The sequence below is a fragment of the Apium graveolens genome, chromosome 5, assembly GCF_009905375.1.
Source record: "Apium graveolens cultivar Ventura chromosome 5, ASM990537v1, whole genome shotgun sequence".
In the NCBI taxonomy this organism is placed as follows: domain Eukaryota; kingdom Viridiplantae; phylum Streptophyta; class Magnoliopsida; order Apiales; family Apiaceae; genus Apium; species Apium graveolens.
In genome coordinates, this window is record NC_133651.1 from 11,608,072 (window position 1) to 11,629,777 (window position 21,706).

The 21,706-nt window shown below is 37.7% G+C and overlaps 2 protein-coding genes across 2 annotated transcripts; both read left to right on the forward strand.

Annotated features, from left to right (window-relative positions):
• The first annotated feature begins 776 nt into the window (after positions 1–776).
• On the forward strand, positions 777–9,787 carry LOC141723385 (putative cytosolic oligopeptidase A). Its single transcript, XM_074525168.1, has 17 exons — positions 777–1,200; positions 1,440–1,607; positions 1,778–1,901; positions 2,519–2,595; positions 2,912–3,055; positions 3,148–3,378; positions 3,449–3,539; positions 4,274–4,395; positions 5,060–5,167; positions 5,253–5,498; positions 5,596–5,741; positions 6,380–6,497; positions 7,106–7,265; positions 7,408–7,439; positions 7,803–7,868; positions 9,234–9,305; positions 9,397–9,787. The coding sequence occupies exons 1-17, from the start codon at positions 796–798 to the stop codon at positions 9,475–9,477; spliced, it is 2,391 nt and encodes a 796-aa protein (XP_074381269.1). The 5' UTR covers positions 777–795; the 3' UTR covers positions 9,478–9,787.
• Positions 9,788–11,638: 1,851 nt separating this feature from the next.
• LOC141659804 (uncharacterized) lies at positions 11,639–12,613 on the forward strand. Its single transcript, XM_074466728.1, has one exon. It carries the CDS (start codon positions 11,639–11,641, stop codon positions 12,611–12,613), a length of 975 nt encoding a protein of 324 aa, XP_074322829.1.
• Positions 12,614–21,706: the final 9,093 nt, after the last annotated feature.

A 21,706-nucleotide genomic window follows, 5' to 3' on the forward strand; every position in this document is an offset into this window, starting at 1 on the left:
GTGCAGACTTCGAAATATTTACAATCATACTTTGATGAGGGGGAGATATAAAATGATATGTTTTTGTACAACTCATGTACTCTTTTTCCTTAACTAGGGTTTTTTCCCACTGGGTTTTTTCTAGTAAGGTTTTAACGAGGCATGAAGTTGATACAAGTCATCCAAGGGGGAGTGTTCAGTGAATGATACACAATATCGGGCAAGGCCTTATGAACAACTACATATAGAAGTTTTACATCAACAATCTCGTCAACTCAAAGATTTTATGCGAAATTATCATCTAGGGGACATATACGCGCTGGACTCTTTTTTCCTTAATTATGGTTCTTTCCCAAACTGTTTTTCCTGGTGAGGTTTTGAACGAGGCAGGATCACATGGGCATTATGAAATGATGTTTTGTTTTCTTTACTATGTTTTTCACCCACAAGATTTCTCCGGTATGGTTTCAATGAGATACCGTGTCATATAACTGACATCCAAGGGGGAGTGTTATACAACGACCTTTGAATTTTCATTTCTACACTTTTGACTTTTTAGTTTTTTATAATTTATGTCATGTAAAGCCTATAAATAGGTATTATAATTGAGAATGTACACATCAATATATGAAAATCATCATTTCTCCCTCTTATAATATCTTATATATTTCTCTTTATTTTATATTATATTTCATAACAAGTATATAAATTTATACCCGGTCATATATAAAATATATTTCGCATAACTGTAATTATTATGGAGCTAAAGGGTTGATAAACATTTCGTACCACACAAGACTCCGCACACGCAACAAAATGAACACCCGTGCAGCTACCAATCCGCGAGTCACCATACTTTATAAAACGCTCCTACTCATCCTAATGGCGAGCCGCATCTCATCCATTTCTTCGTCTCTCACTCGTTCTTTACCGCTCTGCCATTACTTAAAAAAACAACATCATTCTTCTCTCTCTTTTACCCCTAAACTTCTTCGTAAATCCCATCCTTGCCCTCTCTGGTCCTCCTCTTTCTCTCTCTGTCTCTCTCTCCGTAACTCCTCCGTCTCTCGCCGTCGCTTCACCACCGCCGTCTCCACTTCTCCGGCAATGGCTGCTTCCGATCAGGACAATCCTCTCCTTAGGGACTTCGATTTCCCGCCGTTCGATTGCGTTAATGCTGATCATGTCCGTCCTGGCGTACGTGCGTTGTTGAAGAAAGTTGTAAGTATTGTATCTATTGTGTAATTTATTGTGTAATTGATGTGATTAGATGCGTTTTGTGTGATTGAAGAGGTTTTGAATTTGCGTGATCGTATCTATTGTGTAATTGTTGTGATTAGATGTATTTTGTGTGATTGAAGAGGTTTTGAATTTGTGTGATCGTATGTATTGTGTAATTGTTGTGATTAGATGTGTATTTTGTTTTTGTAATTGAAGAAGTTTTGAATTTGTGTGATTAGGAGGATGAGTTGGTTGAATTGGAGAGTAGTTTGGAACCGTCGTGGCCAAAGCTGGTGGAGCCGTTAGAGAAGCTTGTTGATCGGTTGCAGGTGGTTTGGGGAGCGGTTAATCATCTCAAGGCTGTTAAAGATACTGCTGAGCTTCGTACCGCTATCGAAGAAATTCAGGTATAGAATGATTAGTTTTAGTGTATGCTTGAGTTTCGTATTCAATTTGATAATTGATGTGTGCTTTTGTTGTGGTATGTCTTTATAAATGATTTTTGGAATTTAGTTACTGTTTTATCGAATTGAAGCATGAGGTAATTGAATTTTGTATGCTTATTTTCTGATTTCAGCCTGAAAAGGTTAAATTTGAGCTGAAGTTGGGACAAAGTAAACCAATTTATAATGCGTTCAAGGCTATCAAAGAGTCTCCTGATTGGGACAAGCTAAGTGATGCTCGGAAGCGTATAGTGGAATGTGAGTATGATACAGTATGTAAAATCCTTGATTTTTGGCTGTTCCTTCAGAGAGTAATTCCGACAGAGGCTAAGGGTGATAGGTGTAATAAAGTACATAATATCTTATTTTTATCGTTATCCTTTTTTGGCGTGCATTTTTAATATTTTAAGAGGGCGTTTGAAAAGTTGCATTTCATTTTAAATGAGGGATTTCAAATGACAGGATTTGAGTTGTCATTTCAAATTCTCATGTTTATACTAATATTTGAATGTCCTGGATTTCAAATATTTGAAATCCAATTCCAATTTCCCAAACAGCTTATTTGATCAAATCCAGAATTTCAAATGAAATCCAGTTTCCCAAACGGGCCATAACTGAACTGTACAGCAAACCTTGTCACTCACTTAGTTTATCCTCTTTTTGCTGCTTCTATAACTCTAAAGACTTTCTGCTTTTTAAGGACTTTTTTAATTGAGGAAAAATGATCGCTATCTCTAGTTTTATATGATCTTTGATGCTTTTTTTAAAAGTTTAAATCACACAGAACCTTGATTATACGTCCTGCACAGTTCCTTCTTTCTTTGTGATTATATGATGAATTATATATGCTAACTTGTGTTTCTGATACAATGCAGCTCAAATAAAGGAGGCTGTTCTTAATGGTGTCTCACTCGAAGATGATAAAAGGGACCAGTTCAACAAAATTGAGCAGGTAAGCTTTAGTAAATTAATATGCATTTAAACAAGATTTATACTGTGTGGGGAGTAGCACCCAAATTATTTTATGGAAAATTTGGATAAGATTGTACAGGTATCTATACTTACTTTAGCGTTCTTTACTTGATAATATAGATTTGTTATGGTGACTGTTAAAACTCTGTTTAATAGTAGCAGTTTTCGTGCATTTGAATGATGTTTATAAATAGATCTGTTAAAGGTTTACATTAATTTTATTCCTTACTAAAAACTTTGGATTGACATTTAAAGTTGATACTGGTGATTTGGGATCCGTGTGTCTTTAATTGCAGGAACTGGTGAAGCTTAGTGAAAAATTTGGCGAGCATGTTTTAGATGCCACAAAGAAGTTTGAAAAACTTATAACTGAAAAGAAAGATATAGAAGGATTGCCAGGTACTGCTTTAGGGTTGGGTGCACAAACAGCAATGTCCAAGGTACTATGCACTCATAGAAATCGTACATCAGTTTGTAGTTGCATATATTACATATAGTTAAATTGCTTTTTCATCTGTGTATATTACAACAGGGGCATGAAAATGCTACCGCTGAAGATGGCCCATGGGTAATAACATTGGATGCTCCAAGTTTTTTGTCCATCATGCAACATGCTAAAAATCGAACTTTGCGCAAGGAAGTGTACCTTGCTTATATTACCCGTGCTTCTAGTGGCGAGCTTGACAATACAGGAATTATTGATCAAATTTTGAAGCTTAAATTGGAAAAAGCTAAGCTTTTGGGCTATAACAATTATGCTGAGGTATGACTCCTATTTTCCAGCAGTACGCTTTTTGGGACATGCTTATAAGTTAAAAGGTGAATTTTATCAGGTAAGTATGGTGACCAAGATGGCTACTGTTGCTAAAGCAGAAGAGCTCCTTGAAAAGATTCGTGCTGCTTCTTGGGATGCAGCTGTTAAAGGTAATATGTAATTGTAGTTTTAATACATTTTTTGCAGTTCAAGGTTTATAGGTGTATAAAGAGGAAAACCCCAAATAGAGATGGATGTTGTTATATAATGATACAGGGTAAGTCTGTTCATCAGTTTTATATATCTTCTTTCTATGGATAAGCATTACTGTCGTGCCCTTTTAAGTAAAGAGATTTGCAATTTGAACTTAACCTCTTCCATTTCTGTGCCACTAAAGTATGTAACTTGCACCCTAGATAAATTTAAATGTTTATATAGTATAATAGAATCCTCCCCCCCCATGTATAAGCTTTAGTTCCATGTCATTTCTAAGTATAGCGATCCATAATCTGAGGTAAAATATCCGGTAATCAAGTGGAGTTGTCTGGAGAATGCATATTGTAGTGACTACTTAATTTGCTTATCTGCTTTGACTATGTTGATCACGCCAAATTTCACAAATACAGACACAATATACAATTTCTGCTTTCTTGTCAGCAGATCAGTGACTGCGAGTATAATCTGTTACATTATAATTCAGTAACTTGACTGAATAGTCAACATAAGTCAAATTAAGTCCTTAGACTTTACTTGTTACTGTTTTGCAACATTTAGGTACATTGTACAGTTGTCAGATTAATTATTGGTAGTTTCCTAATAAAGACCAATGCGCTCACTTGCTATCGAGTACTCCTAATTTTGTTTAAAAGATAAAAGAGATTAAATGCTTTTGATCGTGGTGTAGATATGGAAGAACTAAAACAATTCGCCAAAGATCAAGGTGCCTCAGAAGCTGATGATTTGACCCATTGGGATACAACATTTTGGAGTGAGAGGCTACGTGAATCAAAATATGAAATAAATGAGGTCAGTTATCTTTGTTCTTTAAAATGTTTTTCCCCCCCTGTTAACTTATGCAGCACCCACAGCATATCATACTTGTAGTTGTTTATATATATTCTTTAAGGGTTGTTAACCACTTGATTAATACATAACAGCCAGATTCCATTGTGTGCTTAGCTGACTCCAGATTATCATGCCTTAAATTTTTTTTAAAATATTTTAAAATACATGGATTGTCTTATCCTGAAATCCGGTATATTGGGCTTGTGCCTTGTTATATTAATGTGTGATAAACATCATAGATGCTAGTAGCATATCTTTAAGCTGTCATCAAGAGTTTCTATTTCACCTAGGTCCTCACTTTATGCTTTTGGAATATAGTTTCTACCAAATCTATGAGCTTTTGTTATGTATTTAATTCGGTGCTGGTTCCTAGTCTTTTAGAAACTTTTTATGTAGGTTTTTTTTAAAGTTTTAGTACCTTTGAAAATTCTCTAATGTCAGTCTTGCTGTTGAAACCTTGATATAATTTTTTTCAACTCTACGACAACAGCGCCGCTTCTCAGATACTGTTTTATGATTCAAATTTGTTGTTTTTCTCGTTCTGTATAAATAGAGTTTTTTTTTTGTTAATTCTATAAACCTTTTGCATGGATGCGCTGATATGCCACTACTTTGAATGATACAGGAAGAATTACGTCCTTACTTTTCATTGCCTAAAGTTATGGATGGCCTTTTCAACCTTGCTAAGATGCTCTTCGGAGTTACCGTAGAGTCAGCTGATGGTTTAGCTCCGGTAATTATGGCTTAATTGTGCAGTGGGTTTTCTTGCCATGCAGCAGCAGATGTAGCTTAACTAATGATGTTTTGATGTTTTTTAGGTGTGGAATAACGATGTTAGATTTTACTGTGTCAAGGATTCTTCTGGAAGTCCAATTGCGTACTTCTACTTTGATCCATATTCTCGTCCATCTGAAAAGCGTGGAGGAGCTTGGATGGATGAGGTTGTTGCTCGAAGCCGTGTACTTTCTCGTGACGGTGCTTCTGCTAGGTTGCCTGTTGCACATATGGTGTGCAATCAAATGCCTCCAGTTGGAGACAAGCCCAGCCTCATGACTTTCCGTGAGGTAAGTGCTTTTTTCGTGGGCATGCTTTAACTATGGAAAATTGGTGATAGTATCTACGCCATAACAATCTTTTTACTCTAAACTGCCTAATTTTCAGGTTGAAACTGTCTTCCATGAATTTGGTCATGCACTCCAGCATATGTTAACAAAACAAGATGAGGGTCTTGTAGCTGGTATTAGGGGCATCGAGTGGGATGCTGTTGAATTACCTTCACAATTTATGGAAAATTGGTGTTATCACAGGTACACTTTTATAATTATTATTTCTGAATATAAGTGATACTCTGTCTTCTTTATTATTTCCAGTTATAAAAGCAATGTAGCATTGGAAAAATTAGTTGCAACCTCAGGAAATAATGTTCAGTTTTTAGAGTCGAATGCCTTTAGGAATATAAATGATGTTAACTGGCTTTCTACTTCTGGACTTCCTTCTAGCTGCTTAAATGTACTCCTTGATGTTAATGAGTGTTCTGTTTTTATCCTCAAATGTTTAGGCACACGTAATTTAACTATTTTTTTCCTTTTATCCCTTTAATTGTAGATTATTGTATAAATCACAAACAATTTAGTTAAACTTTTGGATCCCACAACATTGATTTTTAAAAAAAAAAAAAGCAGTTCATATCTTGAAAGGGGAACTCTCAGTCACTTGGAGTTATATGTAGTAGGAAGTTGGAGGAATTTATTGGTTCTGTGGGCTACATGCCCACAATTTTCTAAACATTAATTCAGTGATTTTACAGGTGCCCACATCCTTGTTCGTTGGCATGGATACGTTAATGATCTTTATTAGTATTTAGTACTGTATTAGTAAGCAAGAACTAGCAAATTTCCCTCTTCCAAAATGGACGCCTTTCAATTTTCTATATTCATTGTTACAGGGATACCTTGATGAGCATTGCAAAGCATTTTGAAACTGGGGAGACTCTTCCCGAAGATATTTATTTGAAGCTTCTTGCAGCTAGGACTTTCCGTGCAGGCTCACAAAGTCTTCGCCAGGTCAGTGAAACATCGCCTTCTATAATGATACACAAGAACTCTCTTTGCCAGTATGCATTACATTGTCACCTTAGTGGTCCTGTAGACTGTAAGATTATTATATGCATTTCGCTATATATGAGAAATTAGTTTAATAAGTAAGAGTAAATGATATGGATAAATTTAATGTTTAGTGTGGATTTTATCCAAATTACTAAATTCTAGTTGTAAAAATTTAATTTTGATTCGCCTCAAAGTTGTTGGGTCACCATTCAGTCTTGTGTTTAGCCATGCACATGTCTTGCAAGTTTAGAATATATCGATCCTGGTAATTGTAAGTGACACTGACAATCCTTTGATTATGCTTCTGTTCCTTTAAATTTTTATATGTTACTCCAATGTCTACTCCCATCACTCTGTAGTGCAGGGTGATCAATTTTGTGTAGCATCTGAACTTTATTTAGCTATTTATTTTCTGTCCTTTATTTTCATATGGTTTTTTCTGAATGGATAATTCTGGGCTTCAACATTTGCTAGGCAGCTGTTAGCAGAATATATAACTTATGTTTTACAAATCATTAGTTGCAGTAATTTTTCTGATTTTTTTGCTTGCATAATTCTATATGCAGATAAGATTTGCTAGTCTTGATCTGGAGCTGCACACAAAGTATGTACCTGGGGGTTCAGAATCTATTTACGACGTTGATCAAAGGGTTAGCCAGAAAACACAAGTGATCCCTCCACTTCCGGAGGATAGGTTTCTTTGTGGATTTAGCCATATTTTTGCAGGTTCTTTCTTCCTAATAATTTTACTTTATCATCACAGCGTCTAGTTTGTATTTTACAACTTTTTGCAATTTAATATTATCATTCATCTTCGTCCTGGGATTGAATTTTTTTTATTTATCTAATGGAACAAATGTATTAATAGGTGGGTATGCTGCTGGATACTACAGTTACAAGGTAGGACTTGCATTAGTTTCTCATTTGTATTTTTAAATCGCGAGTCAGTTTTTTGACATGGATTCTCTCTCTCTCTCTCTCTCTCTCTCTCTCTCTATATATATATATATATATTAATTTAGTAAATGTAAGTAATCTTTTCCTGTTCTCTATAAAAAAATTCCTAGTACATTATTGCGTTTCTATTTCCCGATCTTTCCAATATAAAGTTAGTCTGAGTATGTCTGGTTGATATTTGCTACAAGTTTGCTTCCTCACCAAATTATAAACTCTATGTAATTTTATTTATTTATTTTTTTTTTTTGTGAAAGGTACCCTTATAAACTCCTCAGTATTCTGATAACAACTGTTTGATTTTGGCAGTGGGCTGAAGTATTATCTGCTGATGCTTTCTCTGCCTTTGAGGACGCTGGTTTAAATGACATTAAGGTATGCTGTTGGGACAAATTCTTATTTCAATTCAGGCTTTCTGATGAGGAACGTAAATGACAAATATATATATATATATGTTACTAATTAGTTTAAATTTGTTTAGCGTAGAGATAAATAATATATTTATTTATATATTTTATATGTGGGGTTAGAGAGTTAATTAATTAAGTAGTTTATCTACAATAAAGCCCATTTGTTTACGGGCTTTAGTCCATTAGGTTTAATATTTGGGTTTTATCCTTATAACTTATAAGAGGGTGGGCGTATTAAAGCCATCGCATAGGGGCTACCGTAGTTGCTCCCACAAGGAGACTGGCTCCCAGCTCCATCTCGGCCGGCATCCTGCTCTCGAGGGGGTGGGCTCCTGGAGCGAACTTGGGTTTGGTATCCAACCAAACATTCTTTTCAGTGTATACCGCTTGCCATATAGTCTATATAAGTGATGTAATCCCCCACATTATTAATTAGTTTTGATTATACATTTTTTTGGGGATAAAATTGATTTTATTTGGGAAACATATAAATCATTGCTTTAATCTTTTGTTCTTGTTTTCATATTTTAATCATCTTTCTACAATCCTGTCCTGCATCACTTTCTTTCCTAGGTCAGCTTTCCAAAAGGGCATAATATTCAAGCGTATGTATTTCTTATGGGTTTTAAATAGGTTGATCCTGTAGTTCATTTATGTTGCTAGCGTCTTCATTAGGAACTTTTATATTTTTTTTTGTCTTTTCATTCCCTGATATTATTGCTCTAATCCCCCCAATCAGTTTCTTTGGTACTGGAAATCTGTCAGGAGCTCAACTTTGTAGTTTTATGTATTCGTATGTTTTTGGTGTTTTTGTGTTTATAAGTGCAGTTATTAGACGAGCAAGTAATTAAACAGTATATTAGAATTGATAGAGAGAAGGGGGGGGGGGAGAGGGGGGGGGGGGAGAGGGGGGGGGGAGAGAGAGGGGGGGGGGGGGGAGAGAGAGGGAGGGAGAGAGAGAGAGGGAGGGAGGGAGGGAGGGAGGGAGGGAGGGAGATTAACCACAAACATTTTTAATCCCATCAATGCATGCACAGTATATTGACACAATTTTTTCCAAAAATATCATGTTACACCCAAGACCCCTTAGAATAACCTTTTAAACCTAATAGAAGTTTAAAATTACTAACTTTTTTGGAGAAGCAAGTCGTGGACTAAATGTAGCTGTACTACAAGTAATAGTTACTCTTAAAATTTGCTGATGTTTATTGATTTTGTCCTGCATGAGTAACTCATAGTCACGATTTCCCTTTATGTAGCCTTTTTGATAGTTTATTTCAAACAACTAGCAAGTGAAGAACCGTACTAATATTTATGTTCTTTTCAATAGGCTGTGAAAAAAACTGGGCAGAAATTCCGTGAGACCATACTAGCCCTTGGAGGTGGCAAAGCACCACTAGATGTAAGATGAGGCCAATTTTATTTATACTTTTTTTTCAACAGTGCCAAGGCAATTCTGATCATGCTAGTTATTTTCTTTAAAAAAAATCCAGGTTTTTGTAGATTTCCGAGGGCGTGAACCATCTCCTGAGCCCTTGCTCAGGCACAGTGGCTTGTTGGCAGTTTCTGTGTGAATGTAGGTGACAAGTTTCTATTCAAGTCATTATACTGGAACCTGGAAGGATTGTGGGCCACATACTAAATTGCTGGCACAGATTTTGAAACCAATTGCCGGTACCAACTACAAACCTATATGGGTGCCCAGATCTAAGCAAAGAAGAGCAGTAGCATTTTTTCTTCATTAAGATGATCCTGTATAAGGAATTCTCATCTTTTAGATGGAACTTTTTTCTTTTATTTTTTCTTTTTATTTATTATAAATTTAACTTTCTGCTAAAATACTTTTAAGGCATAGACTTTATAAATGGCCAGCTTCGGAAATCATTTATGTTGTCCAACGATGCAGTCATGCAGCCACTGCAGCGCTGGTGTATGACATTCGTTTCGTTCATGCTTGCTTGGTTAATGGTTATGCAGCCTGATGAGCAGTACATTCGTATATGGTTGGCATTTGAAATTCCCTGGAAGTTAAAATTCCTATGAAGTGTCATCGTTAAGTTGTTTGGTTAACAGTAATCAAGAAAGTTTAAACTTTTCTACTGTATGTTCCCTAGACTTTTGCATAAAGAAAATAAAAGAAAGGCGAGGAAAATGAGGCTGAATTGTATCCAAATAAATTCTTCCCAAATTTGGATAGATTGAGAGAGAAATGAAATAACGGGACATAATTTAACTGGGTTTATCTTATTTGTATGATAATGAAACTGTTGGGCCCAAGAATAAAGAGGAAGAGGGATCCAAGCTTTAATTTATAATCTTGTAATAAAAAGCTCAATAAGGGCCCAATTGTAAAGGGAAAAATCCATTAAGGGTCCCTATAAATAGAGATTAATTGTCTTACTTAAAGGGGTTGGAAAAATAAGTATCAATAAAAGAGTGTTGTTCCTCACTTAAATATGACTCAAATCTAGGGTCATTATTTGGCGCTAGAAGGAGCTCTGTAATTTGATACTCCAACATGATAAATGAAGAAGAAGTCCAGAAAAATGCGGAAACACGACAGAGATCCAAACTATACAAAAATCAGAGCAAATTAATCTAGCAGGAAAAGAAAAAGAACCATCGACCCTCAAGCCAAGACGGCTGTTTCCAGATAATCCTCCACCTGAAGGCTCTCAGATGTAGAAACCACTTGTTAAGCGTAAAAAGAAAATCACTAAAGACACACGTTCTCGTGTTCTAACAGGGAAAGGAAAGCAGGTTCTCTCCAGTGATGCTAGGTTGCATTTGCAGAAATTAAGACAGAAAAAACTTTTACGGGAGCAGGAAATAGAGGGCATGGAAGGTTCAGATGAAGAACTTAAGTTGTTAGAAGCTGAAACTAAAAGACTGGAAGCAAAACTAGAGAAAATAAGAGAAATCCATCGTTTACAACAGGAGTTGAAGCAGGAGTCAATTAAGGAAGGGGGTGATGAAGAGATGGGGTATGTAGAACTGTCAGAGGACGACGAAGATTACTATTATGATGGGGAAGTATCCACCGAGTCTATATATTTCAGGCCTCGACGCCCCATGACAGTTTCTTCAGGGGGTCCCCCACAAAGGTCGATGTCAACAGACTCAATATCACAAGAGGAGTTTCTTAAGATGCAGGAAGATATGGCTCAGCTACGTGACCTAGTTAAAACGCAGTCAAGATTTGAAGCCCCAGTTGAAAGCCCTCTATCTCGAAGTATCGAAAAAGCTAAGATAGACAGGACTTTGAAAACTCCGGCGCTCGACCAATTTGATGGATCTACCGACCCATCAGGCTTCCTCAATACTTTTGATGGTCGAATGGCATTCTACGGACACTCAGAAGTTGCCCGTTGCCAATTTTTCTCTACATGTTTACAGGGAACAGCCCTGCGTTGGTATAATAATCTCCCATCTAGGTTGATCGACTCCTGGACTACATTGAAAACTAAATTACAGACGAGATTTTCAAGCAACTACAAAGGGGGCAAAATCACAGCATCTTTGATTACGATGCGTCAAAGGCCTAGCGAATCCTTGAGAAGCTATTTAGGTCGCTTTCGTCAAGCTATATCTGAAATAACAGACCTAGAGGAACCTTTGGCAGTAAACTATTTAGCAGCAGGCATTGATTGAAGCCGACATGGCATTCTGCTAGAAGAGCTCATAGAAAAATATCCTCAACATCTTCATGCGGCTTTCCAGATTGTCGAACATCGGATGACGCTCCAAGAGACGGTGGGAAGCATAAGATCTCCCCGACGCTCTAATTACAAGTATGACAGGACAAGAACTCATAGCCCCCGGACCCCGAGGTCTCGAAGGTATGACTCCAAATCTCCTCGACGTTCATCGCCGAGAAGGGATATTGGAAAGGAGAAATTCCAAGGCCCGAGAGGTCGAGAATACCAGCGACATCCTGTATCAGATAGAAAATGGCAGCCCCGTGACAGGATAGACAAAGAGTTTACCAAGCTTACAGTCGACAAAGCAACAATCTTAGCAATTCTAAAGACAGAGCCTGACTTTCGACCGCCGAGGCCTATGAAGCCAGGTCGTCCTCCGAGGTCTCGATATTGTGACTATCACGAAGATATGGGACATACTACAAAACAATGCTATCAGTTAAGCAATCTCATTGAATCCAAAATCAGAAGAGGCCATTTCGTCCATTACATCGAAGGACAGGACCAAAATCAACAAAGACAAGACGACAAAATAGTCGATGTAATCTTCGGCGGTTACGCCGCTGGAGGTATGTCAAACAATTCTCGTAAGTCGTACGCCCGAGAGGTGTGTAGTGTTAACCTTTCATATCCCAAAAAATGCAAGCCATCTCCATCTCTGGTCATATCCTTCTCAGATGAAGATTACTCTCCAAACATCATAAGAGGGCATCAAGATGGGCTGGTTATCACTGCCAAAATTGGCACCAATACAGTAAAAAAGATCCTCGTCGATAATGGTAGTTCCGTCGATATTCTATATCATCATGCCTTAGCGCGAATGGATACAAGGGAAAGAAAACTAGAAAACATCAATTCGCCTCTTTATGGCTTCACGGGTAATGAGATAAAAGTTGTTGGAACAATTGATCTACCGGTTCTTTTTGGCACAATGTCTTACCAAGTATGGAAGATAGTTAAATTTCATGTAATTAGTGCAAACTCAAGCCACAATGTCATTTTAGGTTGAACGACTATATCGTCACTGGAAGCCATCGCGTCGATACCCCATTTGAAGATGAAATTTCCAACTGAGTTTAGAGTGGGGGAGATGTGCGGTGACCAAGCGGTTTCGAGACAATGCTATTTTACTACCGTCGTACCCAAAAAACAAGATTGTGATTCTCAAACTGTCAACGAGGTTATTCAGATAGACCCCGGTAACATCATCGATATCCCGAGGGATCCCTCGTTCTCTCCTGTCGGTGAAACTGTCGAGGTGTCGATTGTTGAAAATTCGCCGGATAAAACAGTTAAAGTGGGAAAAGATCTAAACATCCAGATAAAAGATGAATTAACAAGGTTGCTTCGGGAATTTTCAGATATATTCGCATGGTTGCCTTCCGACATGCCAGGAATACCCACCGACGTAGCGAGACACTCTCTACATGTCGACCGCCAAAAAACCCCGGTCAAGCAGAAGAGGCGCACGTTCTCAGAAGAAAAACGACGAGCTATAGAAGAGGAGCTTGACCGGCTCTTACTTGCCCATTTCATTGAGCCGGTGAAATTTCCGACATGGATTGCTAATGTCGTCCTTGTGAAGAAAAGTAATAGGAAATGGCGAATGTGTGTTGATTGGTTATTCATACCTTAACAGAGCATGTCCGAAGGATTATTATCCTTTTCCAAATATAGATCAACTTATTGATGCTACGGCTGGTCATGAACTGTTGTCTTTCATGGACGCATTTTCAGGATATAACCAAATTAGGATGGATGATCAAGATTGGGAACAAACAGCGTTTATCACACATCGAGGGGTCTTTGCATATCGAAACATGCCTTTCGGGTTAATCAATGCTGGTGCAACATTTCAACGCATGATAGATGAAATATTTAAGAAGCAATTGGGTCGGAACCTCGAGGTGTATGTTGATGATATGATAACCAAATTAAAATCTTCAAATAATCATTGCAGCGACCTTCGAGAGACTTTTGAGAACGTCAGGCGTAATAACATGAGATTGAATCTGTTAAAGTGCTCTTTTGGCTTAACATCTGGGAAATTACTAGGATTTCTTATTTTCCAACGAGGGCTCGAGGCTGACCCCTCACAGATTAAAGCCATATCTGAAATGAAAGACCCGTCGACCAACAAAGAGGTTCAACGTCTCACTGGTTGCATAGCGGCCCTTCGGCGTTTCATACCACAAGCCTCCAAAAAATGTAGTCCCTTCTTCAAGGTCATCAAAGAAGCATCAAGGAACAAAAAGTTGATATGGGACGATCAATGTAAAGAAATCTTTAAAGCTATAAAAGCATTTTTGACAAGTCCCCCAGTTTTAGCAAGAGCGTTGCCTCGTGAAACTTTGAAAGTATACATCTCGGCCTCCAATGGGTCAGTAGCCTCTGTATTGGTCAAAGATGTCGAGGGATGAGAAGCTCCAGTCTACTACGTCAGTCACACTCTGAAAGACGCTGAAACCTCGTGGTGGCAAACAGAAAGCTCCGTCACTATTTCCAAGGTCGTCTGATAAAAGTCATGACCGATCAACCCCTAAACTGTATCTTACACAAGCCCGATATGACAGAACGTCTCGCCGCTTGGACGGTCGAGCTCAGTTAATTCCATATTGAATATCTACCCTGAAACGCAGTAAAGTCTCAAGTCTTGTCAGATTTTGTTGTAGAATGCAAATTTGACAACCCTATAACTGAAGAAACATTATTTCCATAAAAGGCTTGGGTTCTTTATATCGACGGCTCATCAACATCATCAGGGGGTGCAGGTGTCATTTTAATCAGTCCAGAGGGATTCAAAATACAACAGGCCTTAAAATTCTCATTTCCAGTAACAAACAATGTAGCCGAGTATGAGGCTTTGTTAGCAGGTTTGTGCCTGGCAATTGAGCTGGAGGTAAAGATTTTAGAGATATTTGGGGATTCACAGCTTGTAGCGAAACAATTACAAGGTGAGTTCAAAACGCACGATGCTCGAATGTCAACATATTTGAAGCTGACCATGTCTTTGTGGGAGAAAGTCCAGTCATTGGCAATCAAGAATATTTGCAGGGAAGACAACCAATGGGCCGACGCACTGTCTAAATTGGCCTCATACGTTGTGACAACATCGGAGGAAATATATGTCGAGGAAAGAAGGGTTCCCTCCATTGATTTAAGTCATCCATTCCCTAATATGTTGAAAATCAATGAGATATCTTCTATGGCAGATTGGCGTCAACCTTTTTTGGAATATATCTTGCAGAACAAGCTACCACAAGATAAGAACGAAGCTAGATCCATATCATATAAGGCAAAAAATTATTGTGTGCTAGAAAACAGTCTATATCGTCGGGGACTCGTAGAGCCACTACTTCGATGCTTAGGTCCTGAAGACGCCCACCTATCGATGGTTGAAGTCCATACTGGCATCTGTGGAGATCATTTAGGAGGCAAGAACCTATCCCTTAAGATAGTGAGGCAAGGTCTTTTTTGGCCTACAATGCGAAGTGATTGTGAAAATTTTATGCGAAAGTGTAAGTCGTGTCAGCTATACGGGTCGGTGTCCCATCAACCCTCGGTAGAAATGATTCCAGTCATCAACCCATTCCCCTTCTTTCAGTGGGGCATAGACATCGTGGGCCCTTTCCCAAAGTCTAAGAATCAAGCCCAGTATATTGTCGTGGTTGTCGACTATGCAACAAAATGGGTCAAAGCCCGACCTTTGGCTAAGATTCGCGAGAAAGAGATGATTGAATTTTTGATGAAATACATTTTGTTCAGATTTGGGGTACCAAGAGTCGTTGTAACCGACAACGGATCTCAATTTGTGGGGGATAAGTTCACAGAAATACTCTCACAACTCAAGATAAAGCACATCAAATCTTCGGTAGCTTACCCCCAAGCCAACGAACAGGTCGAAGTGACCAACAAGATAATCCTACAGGGGATCAAAAAAAAGGTTGATGAGTTGCCAATGCCATGGGTCGAGGAATCGCCAAATGTACTCTGGTCTTATAGAACGACCCCAGGAGCTCAACAGGGATATATCCTTTTAAGATGGCCTTTGGCTTAGAGGCTGTCTCACCAGTCGAAGTGTCTCTAAACTCCCTAAGGGTCGAGTATTTTGACGCTGAAGCATCACAGGAAGGAATTTAACTTCACAATGTTCTTATAGATGAAGTCAGAGATGAAGCATCTAAGAGAGTTCTTCAGCAACAAGCGCACACGGCATCTTACTTCAACAAGAAGGTGAAGGTTAAACAATTTTTGGTTGGAGATTTAGTCCTCCGAGAGTCGACAGCATCCCAACCCGCCATTACAGGAAAGTTCAAAGCCTCGTGGGAAGGACCTTATCAAGTGACAGAGGTCGTTGCACCGGGGACCTATCGTCTTTCGACACTCGATGGTACTCCTATCAAGAATATGTGGAACGCTATTCACTTGAAGAAATTTTATCAGTAATCAGTTTGTTTGAAATATATGAATCAGAACTATATTTAATTATGAAAAATCAGTCTTAGCGAAAAGGGGTTGATATGAGATCCCCGTTAAGACACCACCCTAAATTATCAATGCAATTTATTTCCTCCAAGATGTTTTATAAATCGTAAGTATAAAAGTTGTGGCGCCCTCTAAACCCGGGTCAGAAGTTTGGGGTCCACACACACACCTTATTTATAACCTGCTTATAACAATAATAAAGATAATAATAATATGCAGTGACCCTACTTACCAACTACCACGGACCGCAACAGGTTAAAATATGCACACAAGCCGAACACACACTTATATTACAAACCGTTCAAATCCCAACTATCCCAACTCAGAACTGAGTATTAAACATTATTACAAACTTTTACAAACTTAATTTATTCCAAAAGAAGCCTACTAGCTCAGCTTCATCAACCTTAATCCCTAGCTCTCGCGCTGGACTGGGGATCCTCGTTACCAACCTGTTCCTTCTTAACTGGAAAAGAATATAAACAACATCGCACAAATGAGCTAACTAGCTCAGCAAGTCACAATGACAAAACTGAGAATAATGATCATCAGGTGAAAATGGTTACGATATCAAGTGAACAATGAATTATGATTTAGAATTGGACATTATACTTATATTTTAAAAACCAAGGTTAGGCTGCTGATCAGTCACGCACTAACCCCTAGCAAAGCACACAACATTGCTCTAACTACTGGATCCAAGGCGCACATTGGCCTAACTTGACCATTATATGGTCTGACCACGAATCTGGTCCACAATTTTATAAAAACAATCCAATTCTAACATAATAACAGAATGAACAATAATAAACAATAACCAGAATCATTAACAACAATGAGTGCTTAACAATGAAAGGGTTTCAATCCTTGTACGGATCAATAAGGTAATTTCAAAACTTAGATGCTGGGTAATGAAAGAATTGGATAACAAAGGAATCAACGTTTCAGGGTTTCAAAGGTTTGGGCTTTCAAAGCATAAAATACAATGGGTTGAGTATATAAGTAATTCAATTCAGTGTTTGTTATTTAGTTTGTATATATTTGTGGAGTAGTATCGTAGATTTGTGGTTCGTGTTTGGGGTATACAATAATCAATGGCTTAGAAAGAATAAGGTTCATGACTCAAGAACAATAACTGGAATCAGGGTTTGGGTTTCAGTGCTTCAAAGCACTTACAATATCAACAAGACTATCAAATACTACAATATCTCGAGAAATTTCAGAACACTTGCCTGATATTAGCTTACTACACTACACTCGCTTCCAATCACAATCGTCTTACTCCTCAACTACCTGTTTCCCTTTCCTACGTCTTGCCTCTTCTGCTCACATATCATAAGTATCTATCAATAATCGACTCATAGAATTCTATTCAACACATACTTTTATCTACCCTTCGTTTCACCCAAATCCGATTAACGGATTGAAAGTTATGCAATAATCAAGTAATCACCGAATATATAGACCGACAATTAACCAACATATCACATATAACACATAATACGTCACATAATCAATGCCATATCATTTATAAAGAACTCTCGGGTCATAAATAGGCTTTCGGTTATTTAAAATGATTTTTAAAACATTTTTCGGAATTAAAACGGGTCGTTGGATCAATTTCGGGTTAGTAAACAGGGTTCGATTGGCCAATTCTGGCTTCGAAACAATTTTATAATAATTATCGAGCATTGAAAATAATTTAAAATAATATTTTAAAGCTCGGAACTATTTTTCGGAATTTTTAAATCATTTTTAAATAATTAAATCTAATTAAATAATTAATAGTCTCATATCGACTGTGGGTTTGAGTGTTTTGAGTTTCTTGAGTTTTGGTGGGATTAGTTGGGGTTTGTGTTTCTTCAGACATGATTTTTTGGATCTTTACTGTATGTGTGTTAACAAAAAAGCTCTGATACCACTTGTTAGGTCACACAACACTGTAGAAGGAGGTTGAATACAGTGTTTATACAATCAAATCGATTTCAACACAAGTATGTAACAAAGATCAAGTAAATTCAATAAACTCTGTTACAATATGAACTGTTGTTCTCTCTCAGTGATGAACAAATATCACTAAGAGCTGCTAGGTTACAATGTATAATCTTCTCGATAATGATAACACATATAGTGTAAACCCTAAGTCTGTGTTTATATAGTAAACAGGTACAAAATAACTTCTAATTAATATGGAATGTAATTTTGTCTCCTAAAATATATCAATCAGATATCTTCTACAAGTCTTCTAGTCTTCTAACTCTTTCCACGCATATCTTCTTTTGTTTTAGTCTCGATCTTCTCCTGTAAATCAGCCGCATTCATTATCTGAAAGTCTTCCCGCACTTAAGTTCTGATATGACCTTATGTTCTGATATTAAGCTCTGACTTCAGTAAGTACTGATTTCAGTAAGTCCTAATATGTCATGTTGTTAAGTTCTGAAAACTAAACACAAATCATATTAGACATGACATCTCAAATATATCTAACACTCTCAGTATGGGAACCCTAATACTCTCATATCGACTGTGAGTTTGATTGTTTTGAGTATCTTGAGTTTTGGTGGGCTTAGGTTGAATGAGGACCCAAATACTGTTTACTTTGCTAGATTTTGTCAATTATTTACAGTTTTTGTTGTTCCGATAAGCCTCAAAACTATAGTGAGACAATTCAACCTTTTAAACTTGCTAAAAGGGCCTTCACAGACTTGTTATCTACTGATAATAAGAAAGAGATACTAAGACCCCTTCAAATTCCTGATTGTGTAAAACAGTTCTTAGTAAACTCTGACCCCAACACATACACACCCAAATTTCCTGAAGTTGCACCCTCTCAACCTCCATCAGCACCTACAACCAATACTCAACCAGCTTAATCCTCTCAACCACAACCACAGCCTACCATCAGAACTTATTTCCAACCAGCTCAATCTTCTCAACCACAACCATCTGCTACAACATCTAGACCAAAACCTTCAAGAGCAAAATATGTTCCTAAATCTCCACCAAGGCGAAGAAGGATGATTCTTAGAGATGAATCAAATGAAGATGAGCAGGCACAGGTTCCAACATCAGAACCTGTAGAAATAGAAGCTGAAAATGTAATTTTTCAGAAGGAGGTAGCAGCTGAAGAGGTAACTCCTCCGAAGGAAACTCAAGCTGAGGGTTCTGGAATTTTAAAAAGGAAAAGAACTTCAAGTTCTGATGCTGCTCAAGCAACTCCTCCACCATCCAGAAGATCAAAGAAGATGAGAGCAGGAAGGCATATGGCACAACCTCACTCTGAGGAAGGGGATCAGGAATCTCTGATCTCATAAGAACCTATGGTAATTGAAGCCCTTCCAGCACCTGGAAACACTGTTCATGACACAGTGATCACACCTCCTGTCTCTCCTATCAAAGAAGATGTTCCAGTTGAAGATTCAGGATTAAGTCCTAAAATTGATATTCATAAGCTGAACATTCCATCTGTCCTGTTTCTGGAAGCACCACAAGGACAAGTGACAACTCCACCTGTTTCTCCATTAAATGATGAAATACCAACTACTCCAATTCTGGATGTGGAAACAGATGAAGTTGTACCAGAATCTCCTACAGCCACACACACACTTGTGTTGTCAGAAGATGATGAGTTTCTCGCAAGTTCTGGAGAGTCAGCTCCAGTAAACACTCCAGCTCCAATTCTTGGAAAAGAGGAACTATTGAAATATGTTGAACAAGAAGCTCTTATTCTATGGGAAGAAACTCACAGAGGAGTTGAATGACCAAGAAGTGGAATGAATCTGATTTCATTCCAAGTTCAAAAGTTCTGTTAGATTATATTGCAAAAGCTGATGAGTTGCTGACAAATTCTGACTTTAAAGCTCAACTTAAAGTCACAGCTCTCAGTACTAAAAGTCTTCAAGGTCAACACTCCATTACTCATGCCAAGGTTGATAAACTACAGGAAAATGCTGATAAGCTGGACCTGATGCTCAAGCTAGACAAGAACAAATTTATCAAACCTATTCATGAGAAAATAGAGGCTATTGAGAAAGTTCAAGAAAAGCAACATGCCCAACTGACTGAGGTCCTGCAGAATCAAGCCTCTCAACAGACTCAACTGAATGAAATCCAATCTCCAGTGGAACTTCTTCTCTCTCTACTCCTACCAGATGATGCCAAAAAGGGGGAGAAGGTAGTTAAGTCAAAATGCTCTACTAGTCAACTACTGAAGAAGAAGGATGATGAAGAAGATGACCAGGAAAACCCTAGCAAGGGTCAAGGTCAAGAAAAGCAAAGCAGCAAAGTTTCTTCAAGGAAACTAATTTCTGATTCTAGCAAATCCTCTACACAGAAGAATTCAAGTTCTGAAGCTGTGAATGCTCAAGTTCTGAAAGCAAGTTCTGATGATCAAAGTCTGATATCAAGTTCTGAAACTAAACAAAACAGATTAGACATGACATCACAAATATATTTAACAGGTTATATTTTGTCAGAAAATAATTAAGTGAGATAAAAACAGTGATAACCATTTGGTTAATGGGTTGCGTGTTTGTTTTGATAACAACATGTGAGCAATAATTACTGCACGTTTATCGTGCCCACTCATTAGTTTTGACTATTTCCATGCTGCCATGTATAAAAAGTCTATTCTGCTTCACAAAAATAGTCATTGTCATGTTGAGTGTATAAATAAGAGAGTTAAAAGATTTTACAATCTACTATTCTTATTTTCTAATCTCTCCTATTCTCTCTCACTCTCTAATATTCTCTGAAGCTATTTCTTACAGGCATTTTATCAAACACCTTTCGTACACACAACTTTTTACTTAATTTCTTACATAAATGGCACCCAAGGACATCATCTTTATTGGAGCCAAGTTCGTCCCCAATAACTACATGGCTATTCTCAGCAAGGATGATGCTCGATAAGATCTTCATTTTATTCAAGATTTTCTAGCTAACAGTGAGATTGGGTATGCTATGACCCAACCACAATTACTCCCAAGAACACAAATACTGGAGTTTTGGAGGACTGGGGTATATGATGATGGTGGTGAAAATGGGTCCCCAAGCATTATCTTCACAACAGGGGAAGATGACCATCTAGTTAATTTGTCAATTGTTCGACAAGCTCTACACTTGCCAGAAAATTGCACTTTCAATGCTCAGATTGAGGAGCCAATACTACAAAGTATGATGGCCAATCTTGGCTATGAGAAAAGTTTGTCCAAGCTGGGACAACTGAAGAGGCCATACAATAAGAAGGGAGAGGAGTTTTTTCTTTGACTGCATCACCAGAGCTTTTGCCAATAAATGCTCAAATTTTGATGTCATTCCAATTCTGAGTCAGCAAATAGGGTATGCACTTCTTAATCAAACTCATTTTGATTATGCTATTGCTATTTTGGGTTTTATTGGGGATAGGATGAATGAGGACCCAAATACTGTTTACTTTTATAGATTTTGTCAACTCATTTACAGTTTTTGTTGTTCTGATAAGCCCCAAAACTTTAGTGAGTCAATTCAACCTTTTAAACTTGCTAAAAGGGCCTTCACATACTTGTTATCTACTGATAATAAGAAAGAGATACTAAGATCCCTTCAAATTCCTGACTCTGTAAAACAGTTATTAGTA